Genomic DNA, 14,293 nt, shown 5'->3' with positions numbered 1-14,293 from the left:
CAGGCATTGGATGAGCATCCTTGGCTGCTGGAAGTCAGGCATTGGATGAGCATCCTTGGCTGCTGGAAGTCAGGCATTGGATGAGCATCCTTGGCTGCTGGAAGTCAGGCATTGGATGTGCATCCTTGGCTGCTGGAAGTCAGGCAGTAGATGAGCATCCTTGGCTGCTGGAAGTCAGGCATTGGATGAGCATCCTTGGCTGCTGGAAGTCAGGCATTGGAGGAGCATCCTTGGCTTATGGAAGTCAGGCAATGGATGAGCATCCTTGTGCACATTTCCTACAGGACCTTTGGACCATGGTGACCATGTGACTTAAGTGTAGCTGACTGGCACAACCTCGGAATCCCAAATATTGTGGCTTGCCCTAAGTTCCTATAAGTCCAGCCGCCCAGCTGTGCAATAAACAAACTCTCCAAATGAGCCGTTGCAACAGTCAATAGATGGCCTTCCCAAAAATTGGATCTCATGGACATAATGTTTTATCCACCTAAATGGCATATTTGATAAGTAGGGCTGACTCCAGAAAATGGCATCAATGGTGGGGTGCAGAGCCCTAAGTGATGGTGGTAGTGAAGTGAAGGAAGGACACCCCAAAATGGTTCTATGAATGAATGAATGAATGAAAGGAAACTTGTAAACGCGTGACTTAGCCCGAAGGCATCAAGGCGCCTAACCAAAAAACAGTTCAAAAGTAAGGCAGATCATGTCTAAGCGTAGGCCTTGGCGAAAAGCCATGTCTTAAGAGCCTTCCTAAAAGCCAGCGCCGAGGGAAGAGATTTTATCTCCAAGGGCAGGGTGTTCCACAGCTTAGGAGCAAGAGTTGAAAAGGCTCTACCTCCCCACTTAGCTTTGCGTATCCTGGGAACTAAAAGCAAGAACTTGTTGGACGACCGGAGAGTTCTAGAGGGTGTGTAGGGGACCAGCAGATCCTTCACGCCTCGGGACCGATTAGTGGCCAGGGCTCTGTAAATCAGGGTCAGGGACTTGAAGGATATCCTGGCCTCAATTGGAAGCCAGTGTAGGGTCCTTCTTGCCGTATGAGCTGAGGCCCGTTTGGGCAGGTCCAAAACCAGTCTAGCGGCGGCATTCTGCACCATTTGGAGACGGGTTACCAGTCCATTGTTAATGCCTAAGTAAAGAGCATCACAGTAGTCGAGTCTGGAACCTATCAGTGCCAGGACAATTTGTTTCCTGGCCTGGAAAGACAAATAGTGCCTGATCCTCCGTAGGGTGTTTATGAGGCCCCAGCAGGTGGAGATGGTCCTCTTTACCTGTAGATCCATCCTCAGGAGGGGATCGATCAGGACACCTAGGTTTTTGGCCAGAGTCGTCGGTGAAGGGCACACCCCCATAGTGGAAGGCCACCAATCAGCCGACCAAAAATCCTCCTTTCCCCCGAACACCAGAATCTCTGTCTTTTCTCCATTGAGCTTCAATGAATTACAGACCATCCATTGAGCGACTGCCTTCATACAGTTTTTAAAATTAGAGCTAGCCAAGATAGCAGGTTGGGTAAAAGACAGCAGAATCTGTGTATCGTCGGCATAAGAGATTACCTCCATCCCAAAAGATCTAATAAGCCTGGCAAGTGGGGTAACATAGATGTTAAAAAGGGTCGGACTTAATGCCGACCCCTGAGGGACCCCACAATGCACAGGAAGGGATGGAGACAAAAACTCCCCCAGCTTTACTCTCTGTTCCCTCTGATTCAGGAAGGATGCCAGCAAACTAAGTGCCGTTCCTTCCACCCCTATCTCTCTCAGCCTTGATGTTAGAACTGAGGGAGACAGGGTATCGAACGCAGCCGAGAGATCCAAAAGGATGAGGAGAGTGGTCAGTCCCTTGTCGACCCTGGTGCGAATGGTATCAAGCACGATGGTAAGGGCAGATTCGGTGCAGTGTTCTCTCCTGAAACCGTGCTGCGAATGATCTAACCTATCATGGGTTTCCAAAAAGTCGACAAGATGCTTATTTAGATGAATTTCCAGCATCTTGGCGGGAGCTGGGAGCAACGAAATGGGGCGAAAGTTTTTAAGCACACCCGGGTCAAGTGTGGATTTTTTTAAAAGAGGTTTGACCACCGCTTTCTTCCACTGAGAGGGGAAGGACCCTTCCTTCATTGCCCCGTTCATCACACCCAATAGGGGTGGGAGAAGACAGTCCTTGCACTGTTTAAGAAGTTTAAGAGGGCAGGGGTCTAAGGGGGACCCCGACCTAACCTTGGCCAGGAGAACTTCAAGATCCAGTAGGGAGAGGGAAGGAAAACTGGACAGACTTCCATGGGACACCTCCTCAGATAGAGGTAACAAGGTAATAAGAGAAACTGTGGAAGTTGATAGAGTCGCCTTTTGTAGCTCCAATGCTGAATGAATATCCACAATCTTGGTGTTAAAAAATTGTGCAATATCATTACATAGCTGTTGTGAGCTAACCACGGGATCTGGCATCTTTAATGAGATGAGCGTGTCCACGATTTTGAAGAGGTCTTTGGGTGAAGAAAGGGAGGCGGTAAGAGAAGTGAAATATTCCTGTTTGGTTTTTATTACCTCCTTCTTGTAAGTCTTCAAAAGAATTTTATGTCTGTCCCTCTCGCACAAGTCCCCACTAGACCGCCAACGACGTTCCTGTCTCCGTAATCCCTGCCTAAGCAGTCTTAGTGATTCAGAGAACCAGGGGGCCGAGGGAGTTCTTCTGGCAGAATAACACAGGGTGGCCGGTGCAAGTTCATCAAGGGCTATTGTAACACCATTCTCCAGCCTCTCCACTGCCGAGGTTACGTCCTCCCCAGGGGTAATCAATAGCCCTGTAAGTTTAGGAGCGAGTAGGTTATTAGTAAGATTTTCTAAATTACGTCTCCGTTCAAATTTACTAGGCTTATTACCCCTATTGCTGGGCAAGGAGGTCGTTAAGACCAAGGGAATCACATAGTGGTCGGACCATGAGAGGGGAAAAGGCAATTCAGCGACCAACCGAGTGTCGTTGGAGAATACCCCATCGAGCGTATGGCCAGCCGTGTGGGTGGGTCCTCTGACTAACTGTATCAGCCCACACCCAGAGAAGGTGTCCAAAAGAGATTGGGTTTCAGACGATTCCACCTTCTCCAAATGAAAGTTTACATCCCCCAAAACAGTGAAATGGTCACAGCCAAAATGTGACTCTAAGATCTTAAGCATTTGACTGCAAAAATCAGTTTTAGTCCCAGGGGTCTGTAGATGAGAAGGCCCTTAAACGGCACTCCGTATGCACCATTAATAGAGAATTGGAGAGCCTGAAAGGACTCCTGGAAATCGTCTAACGGAGTAATATGGCAGGACAAATGGTCCCTGTGAAGGATGCCAATCCCTCCCCCCATCCGACCCACTCTATCCATTCTCACTAAATTATAGCCATCCGGGACTGCCTCCACAAGATCGGGACCTGAGGAATCCTTAGCCCAGGTTTCAGTTATAAAGACCCAGTCCGGGACTCTAGTCAATACGAAATCCTTAAAGGCTAGGTTATTTTTAATTAAGGACCTCGCATTTACAAGGAAGCCCGTGTTGCTCCTCACCTTAGAATCGAGTTTAGGCCTCGGAACAACAACTGATGGGGTCGATCCCTGGACAGGGGAGCCGAAGCAGAGACAGGTGGGAGAGGTCGGAAATCCCTCTGGGACATACCCGTGATGGCAAGGGAGTTTGGGCGGTTTTAAAACATTAAAGTCCTGCCTCGTATATACTAACCTCGGATTCTCCCGAACGATGTGATCTATCCTTGAGCCATCCAGCCCGTCCTTAGCGCGGACGGGCGCAGACGGGCTGGACTCTGGCGTGACTCCGGCGGGAGTACGGCAACCACGCTGCGCGACCACGCTGCGCGTCAGCATGGCGAGGATATATAGGGCTCTAATCAGGGACCACCTGCGAGCTGGAGCGCTGCGACGCGAGAGTAACTACCAGCCTCCCCTATCCAAGATGGCGCCTAAAATACAATTACGGGCACCTAACGCGCTGGGAATGACCCGCTAAGCAGCGGTGGGGGGCCAATTTAACGTGCAGGTAAGAGTGGCAAATTAAGATCAGGGAAGAATGAGCAAAATAAACATAAAACAAATAGAAAACGGGTAATTTTAAAATTATTGTCCGACACTACGCTTAAGAATAAGCAGCCTTGGAAGTCAATGGGGTAGTGGTATTTTCTGAAATGGGTTGGTGAAGACTGCATCATAATGCAGAAGGGGGAGCACATGGGACAGGCATTCTCCAGGAGGGGCAGAAAGAGGGCATTCCTGAGACTAATGCTTCACAAAGGGGGGTGCACGGCCACCTATCACTGGCGTTTAATGGATGATATGTTTTCCTTAAACTAGTGGCAAAGTGATACATTAAAAAGGCCATGCTACACGTGAAAAGTTCAAAGAACGGACATTGTAACGTGTTACTGCCCAAGAGTTACTGTACAAGAGAATGTGGGCACCCTGGCAGAGGGCCATGTTTAAGGTCAGTCTGTTCTATCTCTGGGCTCCGCAGACCTACTGTAAATTCTACAGATGGGGCAGCTGGGGTGGACAGTACAAAATGTTAGGCAGAAGATGGTTATCTGAAGCAGAGGAGTGCACAACGAGGGGCACTCTGTCTGAGACACAAATCAGGGATTCTAGTCACACATGCTTATCAGAGTGTCAAGTTCATGTATTATTAAGTAAGTGAAAAGCCTTTGTTACATATGATATGCTAATGTATGTAAAGGAATTGTGAGTTGCTATATTATGCATTAATTTGATTCTAAACAGTAGAAGCAATGAAGTTCTTGCCCCGCCCCTTCATAACCACCTACCGCAGTATGGTGCTGTGGTTCTGGTCATCAGGAACACCTGGGCCTGGCTGCGGAGCTCTCCCACTGGGACGCCACCTCTCTCCATCAGTCCTACAAAGAGGAGAAGGAGACAGCATGTGAACAGAGATTCAAGTCTGCTGGTCTCTTGGGATGTGCTGGCTGGATCCTCAACCCCAAGAGCCATTTCCAGTCTGTTTGGGGGTTCTCTGCCTTTTGGGGTGCTGCCATAATACAGAAGGTGCTTGATATGCTGCACGCACATATGAAGGAAGGATACCGCTTATCACAAATAGTGTAACATAGCACTGCAAAATCATTGCCTATGTTTTGACATCAATAATGATCCAATACATTGGTTACCCACAATCAAGGTAAGATAATTCTCACCTCTGTGTCCTTCTTAAAATTGAAAGTTCTTGATACATCAGCAAGAAGACTGTTTAAACTATGTCAGGACCGGAGGCTCAGATTATATTTCTGCAAAGCTGTCTTCACACCACAGAAGCAGAGTCAACACAGGGCTCGAGTCGGGGTACCACGCGGGTGGACGGCGTCCCCCCACTTATTTTTACCAGGTTTTCCGGGTGGACGCCGTCCCCCCTGCCCAAAAGCTGGACAGCATTGTGTGAGCAGAGAGCCCGGGTCGGAGGGAAGTTTCCCGTAAATTACCAAAGATATCCTAATATTTGTAATTGGAGACTTTAAGAGGCACCGGTGGTGTGTGCAGGCTGGAGTGATTGGGAGGCGGAGCGAGCAGGCGTTGGCGGTTAACGCTTGGAATGTGTGTCCTTCTGTATCTTGTGAGCACTTCGTTGTGCAACTGGGGCACCCCCTCGGGGGAGTGGGGGGGAGGGGGGGTTGCAAAGGACATCGAGGAACAGACCAGGGGTAGCAGTGCTGTGAAATGCCCCGTCATCTAAAGGCATATGAATACTCATGAGATTCCTGTTGTGACGTCACTTCCGGTGACAGCGTCCCCCCACTTCTTTTCATGCGATTCCTGTTGTGACGTCACTTCCGGTGACAGCGTCCCCCCACTTCTTTTTTTAGGACTTGTGCCCTGAGTCAACAATGGGGTTTAAATATAATGATTTAAAAGTGGACCTGAAGAAAAATCTGCCGCCGTCATGAGGTCCTCCAACCTAGAACCCAACCCTTGAGATTAGGAAGCCAGAGCTCACTTTGCAGGTACAATCTTCTAAGGCATTGAGGCAACAAACCACACACAATTTAGGGTCATCAGGCATAAGAGGACTGTCAACTTTGCTGAAAGCTGCTCTCGAGACGCATCGTCATTGGCAGGGCATCTCTCGAGAAACCTCAGTACCACACTCGCACTCCAGATAGCTAAACACCTGGGTGCAGGAGCATTTGCCAATCTAATCCTACAAACCAAGCGATGTTCCCTCTACCGGCTTATTAACTACAGAGGCACGACCCTCAGAAACAGCTGATTGAAATGTGTGTGCTGACCTGTAATCCACTCGATGTGAAGCCAACTTGGACAAAAAGCTTATAACTAGGTACATATCTGTCTTCACTGGATCCACACCTGGTTAGACAAACCAACAGGCCAGTCTCTTCCAGGAAGAAGAATATCCTTTATGTGTGCCACTGAACCATACTTGCTTAATGTAAAACACTTAAGCAAGTGGGGGGGGGGGGGGGGGGGGTGAGTCCCATGGCCTTTCCGGAAGAACTGGGATCCAGCTCTCAAAATCAGAGTCACCAGGGCCTGGCGCCCCAGCTGCCCCGTCTGCGGGGTAAGGGACCATCATAATGGAAGAAAGGCACGACACGGACTCCTTTCCTAATCTTGAAAGAAAGCGTCCATTGCTCAAGCCTCCAGGTCTGGCCTTCCGCAAAAAAAGCGGGGAGATGTTTGTTCAGAAGAGAGGCAAACTTGTGGATTGATCATGGGTCTTCATTCACAGCTGAAACGTCGCATTTTCCTCTTCGAATCACAGACCTCCCTCAGATATTCAGTCTTTAACTACGGTTCCATGTTTAAATATCGATGTTAAAAATATCGATGAAAAAAGTATCGATGTAAAAATATCGATTACAAAATATCGACTCCCTATACTTAAACAAGTAAGTACAATAATATCGACGTAAAAAATAGAGATGTAAAAAATAACATAACGTAAATTAAAGTAATCAAATAATATTAACAAAATTAATTAAATTGAATATATAATTATAACAAATAAACTTAATTTAATAAATATAAACACAAATGAATGTGTACGTATACATATATTTACTTAAATACATTTTATTAACTATTATCTTTATTTAATTTATAAACTGTTTTAATTATATAAAAATAAAATAAACACATCAATAATTTTAAATAAAATATTCTATATTTAATTAACAAATTAAACTATTTAAAAAAATACATACATTTAATAACAAAATAAAAACATTAGTAGCTAAAACGTTGGATAGCGAGGGGGTAAAAATTCAATGAGTGCAACAGCAGGGAAAGCGTTGGATAGCGGAGGGGGTAACAATTACTATTCCCACTCCAGAGAGTGTAACAGTAGAGAAAGCGCTGGATAGCGGAGGGGTAAAAATTACTATTACCACTCCAGTGAGTGCAACAGTAGGAAAAGCGTTGGATAACGGAGGGGTAAAAATAACTTTTCCTACTCCAGAGAGTGCAACAGTAGGCAAAGCGCTGGATCCAAAAACAATAAAAAACAAATCCATCAACATCGTTATTAAATTTAATTTCCAATATTAACATAATTAATATATAAATTTAAATATATTTTATTACCAAAGATAATAAAAAATAATTAACTGCACATTATTTAACACTTTAATATCCACAACACATACCTAAAATTAATTACACTATTAAATGTAATTACTAATTAATGAAAATGTATTTCTTATTGATTAATCAATAAACAATTATTTTCTTACCACCTTTCACACCATTTACACATATAAACACCACAACACACACCTACAATTAATTACACAATTCAATGTAATAATTACTAATTAATTATTGATAATTATTTTAAAAATATTTAATAATTAATAAATAAAAAAGTAATTACTTACCACCCTTCACACCATTTACACATATAAACACCACAACACACACCTAAAATTAATTACACAATTACTAATTAATTATTGATAATTATTTTAAAAAATGTAATTAATAAATAAAAAAGTAATTACTTACCACCCTTCACAAAATTTACACATATAAACACCACAAAACACACCTAAAATTAAACAATTAACATAATTAATGATTAATTGACAAATTAAAATTAATTAACAACTAATTATTAAACTATTTTCTAATCAATTAACACATTAATTATTCAATACATTTTATATAATTAAATTACTTTCCACCCTATTACCCTATAAACCCACAACCCGCTACGGAACTAAAAACACTAAATTCTAATTGAAAAAAAACAAAATTAACTACTATTAATTATTATTTAAATCTATATATTTAAATTACTTCACACCCTATTTCCCCCATAAACCCACAACCCGCTATGGAGCTAATAACGCAGAATTAAACTTAAAATAAATGAATAACTAGTAAAATTCTAAAACATAATAAAATGATAAACAATTCTCAATAAAAACACTAAACTACATAACATTATTAATAAAATCGATATTTTTGTAAACTATATTTTTGTAATCGATATTACTTACCAGTCAGTCGATATTCTTGCCAACTATATTTTTGTTGTCGATATTTCTTCCCCATGATATTTTGCGGCGATATTTATGTCCCACGATATTTCTCCGTCGATATTCCTGCTCTGCACCTTAAGTACATTCTTGTGACCAGGCAGATATTAAGCCGTCACCAACTACCGATGTTGCTGGCAGAAATTGCAAAAGTCATTGATTTAATGAACTGCTGAGAGATTGTTGTATTCTCCTATGGATGGACAAATCGCCTTCTGAGGTGACGGGGCCCTGACGGAGAATAATCCAGCCAGAAGCTCCGGGCAGATGATGTGTAACTCCAGTTCTCTGATTGACGAGCACCCTCCTGTGGAGAGAGATATGTTAATGTTAATGGTATTTATAGAGCGCTAACTGTTACCCGAGGGTGTCCTGGCGCTGTGTGAAGGCCTACAGAGGACTAAAACGATATGGCAGATTAGCAGGATCAGATTGAGAACAACCACGTCTTTGGTGTCTTCCTAAAGGCCAAAAGATTGGTCATGCTTCTCAAGTTAAATGGCCGAGAATTCCATGATCTGGCCGCGTTAACTGCAAAGCTTCTGCCACCCCAACTGTCTTTCTTCACCCAAGGGACAATCACAAATTTTGCATCAGATGACCGCAGTGCTCTTTTTGGTACATACCAGCGGAAGCGCGGTTTTAGAAATTCTGGTCCTGTTCCCTGAAAGGCTTTAAAGACCAGACATAGAGACTTAAATTGAGAACGCTTCCTGACCGGCAGCCAGTGAAGTTTTTTAATTTTGACTGAGATTGATTCGAACTTTGGTGTACCTGTGAGGAGTCTGGCCGCTGCATTCTGCAGAATCTGAAGTTTATTCATTGACCCTTCCTGAATTTTTAGATATAATCTGTTGCAATAGTCTAATCAGGACATTATTAATGCAGTAACAACTGTTTGTTGGCATCTTTAGGTAGTAGTGGCATTATTTTTTGGCAAGATCTAAGGATGTACGAAGTCGATGAAGCCACTGTGTTCACCTGGTCCCTGAAACTCAGTTTTTTGTCTATCCAAACTCCCAGATTCTTCACCTTCCTAATAGGAGTGGAGAGCGGATCTAAAACCTCCAGTCAAAAATCAGGGGTCCAGAAGTTAGGGTTGTTGCCAAACAACACGGCCTCCATTTTGCTGGAGTTAAGTTTCAAGCAGTTTTGGGCCATCCATCAGTGTTCATACAGTCCTGCAGTCTCGACGCGGTTTCCTGGATCATTTCTGGTTGACTACTCACCACAATTTGGGTGTCATCCACGTAGGATGTCAAACCGACACTAAAAGATTCAATTAAGGGTGCCAGTGAGGACACATAATTATTAAAAGGTGTTGGGCTCAGTGACGACCCCTGCGGCACACCGCAGGGTAGAGAGAATGATTCTGCTTCGAATTAGTCCAGGGCCACCGTTTGCATTCTGTCAGAAAGAAAAGATTTGAGAAGTTTCCAAGCAATGCCCTTGTCTTCTATCTCATCCAATCGGTCCATGAGCAAAGCATGATGGACCGTGTCGAATGCTGCAGATAAGTCTAACATGATCAATACAGCCTTCCCTCCTTGGTCCAGAATGGTCCTAATCTCTTCTGTGGACTTGAGGAGCGCAGTTTCTGTACTGTGGCCCACTCTGAAACCATACTGCGCTGGGTTGCACTTGGCTCTTGAACCCCATCTGCTAGCATCTGTCTCTATGATCTCTGGATGGGACCTGAAGACGGCTCTGCCGTTCCTGCTCCCCTTGTGTTTCAGTCACCAGCTCACCTCTGTTCCGGCTTTCTCCCTTATACTGATTGTATCTGAGTAAGAAAGATCTTTGCTGAGATGTTAAATCTTCAGCCTCTGCTATGCCCTGTAATGGAGCTCGGATAAGTGATGCCAAAAGGGCCACAATCAGGGCCAACAACCTCAATGATGGTTCACTCTTGCTGAGAGCAGACTTCAGGTCTCTTTTGATGCCCTGGACTTTCTTTGTTGTCAACTGAAGAGGAGCTTTCACCAAGTCCACTTAAAATCACAGAACTTCTGTTGGTTACGTCAAGATGAGACCCAATTTTCTCTGGCTGGTAATGAACCATAATTCCTGCTACAGGTGGATAATCAATCTTAAGTAGGTTTCAACTCGAATTCCATTGGGTCTTGAGCCACAAAGATCATGTTGTCCAAGTAAATTATAACCGGGGCACCCTCTGCCCTCAGGGTGTTCTACTGGAACCAAGCTGTACCTGTCTGATATGCCCATAACTAGGGCGAAACCGGTACTGGGTTGTTTGTTTTCTGGCTCAGGGAGGACCTAACTTGGCAGTTCGGGCTGGACTGTTCCCATGAGGAGCAGGAGCAAGACTGATTTGCATATGCCTGGGTCCAAACTGAGGTGGCGTGGTGAGCGAAAGAACGATGGGTTCGGATGCTCCCTGAGCTGTTGCCAGTGGTTAGACAAATTACAGGCATTCCTCCCATCACCTTTTGTGTTTCATCTGTCGAGAGAGACCAATTCAGACTAATCAGAATTGCTGAAGGAGGCTGTTGATTTATGCTGTTACAACAATTCTGATTGGCTGCACCAATCAGAATGGGCGTCCCTAATTGGACTGTTCTAGATTCAACATGCTCCTGCCCAACCATCCTGTCATATACTAGTCAGTGGCTGAAGGGACAGCCAGGCTGGAAATCACACAGTGGCTTGTAGTTCACTGGTAGATTACCGGATGCCTCATGCCTTTTTTCATTCGTGGTAAACGACAGTGCTTAAGAGACTGAGTGCCACTTACAGCAGATTGAAAAAAGAAAATCCCCCAGCCATACTCCTCTCCGATACATCGATGTCCATCAGAGTACTAACAGATGCAAACTGCGTGTCTATTAGGGTCTGCGTGGTTCCGGTCAGACACGATTGTACAGTGGACGTCTTAAACTTTTCCACTATATTAAAGTCTCCCCCTTTCACCTCACATTCAATTATTTGTTACACTTTTAAAGTTATGCCACACCATTCATTATATACCATACCATAATATACATACCATTCCATACCAGACGCCATACTATGCCGTTTCATACAGTGCAGTGCCATGCTAAACTATATACAACTACGCCATGCCGTACATACTGGTTCATATCAGACTACACATACCATGCCATTCTGTGCCATATCATGCCATGCTATACTATGCCACCACAAATTCCACACCAAAGTTTGCTATATCATACCTTGCCATACAAAGCCATACCAAAGTTTGCCATATCATGCCATGCCATACAATGCCATACCAAAGATTGCCATATCATGCAATGCGCCATACCAAAGTTTGCCATATCATGCCATACTGTCCCATACCGAAGTTATACGTCCAGACATACCAGTCCATACCTATTCTGGGGCAGGTCTGGATGAGGTCGCCGGAGCAGTCCAGACACTCGCCGGTGGTGAAGTTCTTATAGCTGGAACATGGAAACCCCACCAATGGACAGGTGCTCTCCAACGAGCTTGTGTAGATGGAGATAGCTCTCATGTGGTCGCAGATCAAGTAACTGTAAACTAAGAGATTAAATATATCTTACAGCGCGTAGTGCCTTTGGGTCAGAATCACAAACTTTTGCCAGTGTGAACCTACTAGCTGGTGTATGTGAATGCCTCCTTCTTTTACTGTGTGCCCTGTTCTGTTTCTTCCATGTGGTGTATCCTTCATGCAAATCAAGGTACTTTATGTGCCTTCTGTACAGCGCTTTTGTAGCCAAAATAAGTAACTGTGCCTACAAGGGATTTTGTTCAAAACACTAAATTAGGTTACTCCAATGTATTACTTATTGGTCAAGCCCCAACCGGTGGCTGGGATGTATGACGTTACAACGCACACTTTTACAACGCATGCACTTACAACGCATTTTTTACAACGCATAATCCATTACAACGCATGACATTACAACGCATGACACTACAACGCATTTTTAAAAAATACCTTTACAACGCACTACCATTACAACGCATACTACCTTTACAACGCATACCATTACAACGCATAATATTAAATTACATTTAAGGTAAGTATTAGATAGTATAGGGGTAAAAATTACTATTCTAACTCCAGGGGGTGCAACAGTAGGGTAAGTGTTGGATAGTATAGGGGTAAAAATTACTATTCTAACTCCAGGGGGTGCAACAGTAGGGTAAGTGTTGGATAGTATAGGGGTAAAAATTACTATTCTAACTCCAGGGGGTGCAACAGTAGGGTAAGTGTTGGATAGTATAGGGGTAAAAATTACTATTCTAACTCCAGGGGGTGCAACAGTAGGGTAAGTGCTGGATAGTATAGGGGTAAAAATTACTATTCTAACTCCAGGGGGTGCAACAGTAGGGTAAGTGTTGGATAGTATAGGGGTAAAAATTACTATTCTAACTCCAGGGGGTGCAACAGTAGGGTAAGTGTTGGATAGTATAGGGGTAAAAATTACTATTCTAACTCCAGGGGGTGCAACAGTAGGGTAAGTGTTGGATAGTATAGGGGTAAAAATTACTATTCTAACTCCAGGGGGTGCATCAGTAGGGTAAGTGTTGGATAGTGTAGGGGTAAAAATTACTATTCTAACTCCAGGGGGTGCATCAGTAGGGTAAGTGTTGGATAGTGTAGGGGTAAAAATTACTATTCTAACTCCAGGGGGTGCATCAGTAGGGTAAGTGTTGGATAGTATAGGGGTAAAAATTACTATTCTAACTCCAGGGGGTGCATCAGTAGGGTAAGTGTTGGATAGTATAGGGGTAAAAATTACTATTCTAACTCCAGGGGGTGCATCAGTAGGGTAAGTGTTGGATAGTATAGGGGTAAAAATTACTATTCTAACTCCAGGGGGTGCATCAGTAGGGTAAGTGTTGGATAGTATAGTGTAATATTATGCGTTGTAATGGTATGCGTTGTAATGGTAGTATGCGTTGTAATGGAATGCGTTGTAAAGGTAGTTTTTAAAAATGCGTTGTAGTGTCATGCGTTGTAATGTCATGCGTTGTAATGGATTATGCGTTGTAAAAAATGCGTTGTAATGGTAGTGCGTTGTAAAAGTTGCGTTGTAAAGGTTGTTCCCCGGTGGCTGACTATTGGGCAATCTAAACATCAATACATTCATTTAGAAATGTGAATAATCTATGATGAACAATTTCTTTCTGTACAACATTGAATAACTCCTTTCATGGTGCTTCGTTATAACCCTTTGTATCCCCTCCCGATTTGTTCACATTAACATTAAAACTGTTTATATTTTGAAAAGTATATGCCCGTGTTGCGAAATTGTTCATCCTAGACTATTCACATTTCTAAATGAATGTATTGATGTTTAGATTGCTCAATAGTCAGCCACAGGTTGCGGCTTGACCAATAAGTAATAGATCGGACCAACCTAACTAAAAGGTCAATTACAATGGCGGGCAGATCGCCACCGCCCGCATGGCGGTGGCGATCAGCCCACCATAATCCACCGCCCGCCACCCATTTCCCCCGCCATATTACTATGGTGGTGGGGACCCCGGCGGACAAAACACAAAGTTTGGTTGAAAGAGGTTATTCAATGTTGTACAGAAAGAAATTGTTCATCCTAGACTATTCACATTTCTAAGTGAATGTATTGCTCTTTAGATTGCCCAATAGTCAGCCACCGGTTGGGGCTTCACCAAGAAGTAATAGATTGGAATGACCTAACTTTGTGTTTTGGACAAAATCCTTACTTATTATTAGTTGTTCTGCCCAATCCTCTAAGGGTAT

At 43.7% G+C, this 14,293-nt stretch overlaps 1 protein-coding gene across 1 annotated transcript in view; it reads right to left on the bottom strand.

Moving 5' to 3' along the window:
- The window catches only part of PLA1A (phospholipase A1 member A), a 307,295-nt gene that overhangs the window by 59,628 nt on the left and 233,374 nt on the right, over positions 1-14,293 (bottom strand). The window contains exons 7-8 of the mRNA XM_085620724.1: positions 11,914-12,081; positions 4,816-4,905 (exon numbers count right to left, since the gene is read on the bottom strand). Coding sequence (XP_085476850.1) covers positions 4,816-4,905; positions 11,914-12,081 — 258 coding nt within the window. The remainder of the gene's footprint in view (positions 1-4,815; positions 4,906-11,913; positions 12,082-14,293) is intronic.

This window comes from Triturus cristatus, chromosome 8 (genome assembly GCF_964204655.1).
Source record: "Triturus cristatus chromosome 8, aTriCri1.1, whole genome shotgun sequence".
In the NCBI taxonomy this organism is placed as follows: Eukaryota; Metazoa; Chordata; class Amphibia; order Caudata; family Salamandridae; genus Triturus; species Triturus cristatus.
The sequence above is the reverse complement of the archived record's forward strand: the minus strand, read 5'-3'. Positions and strand labels throughout refer to the sequence as shown.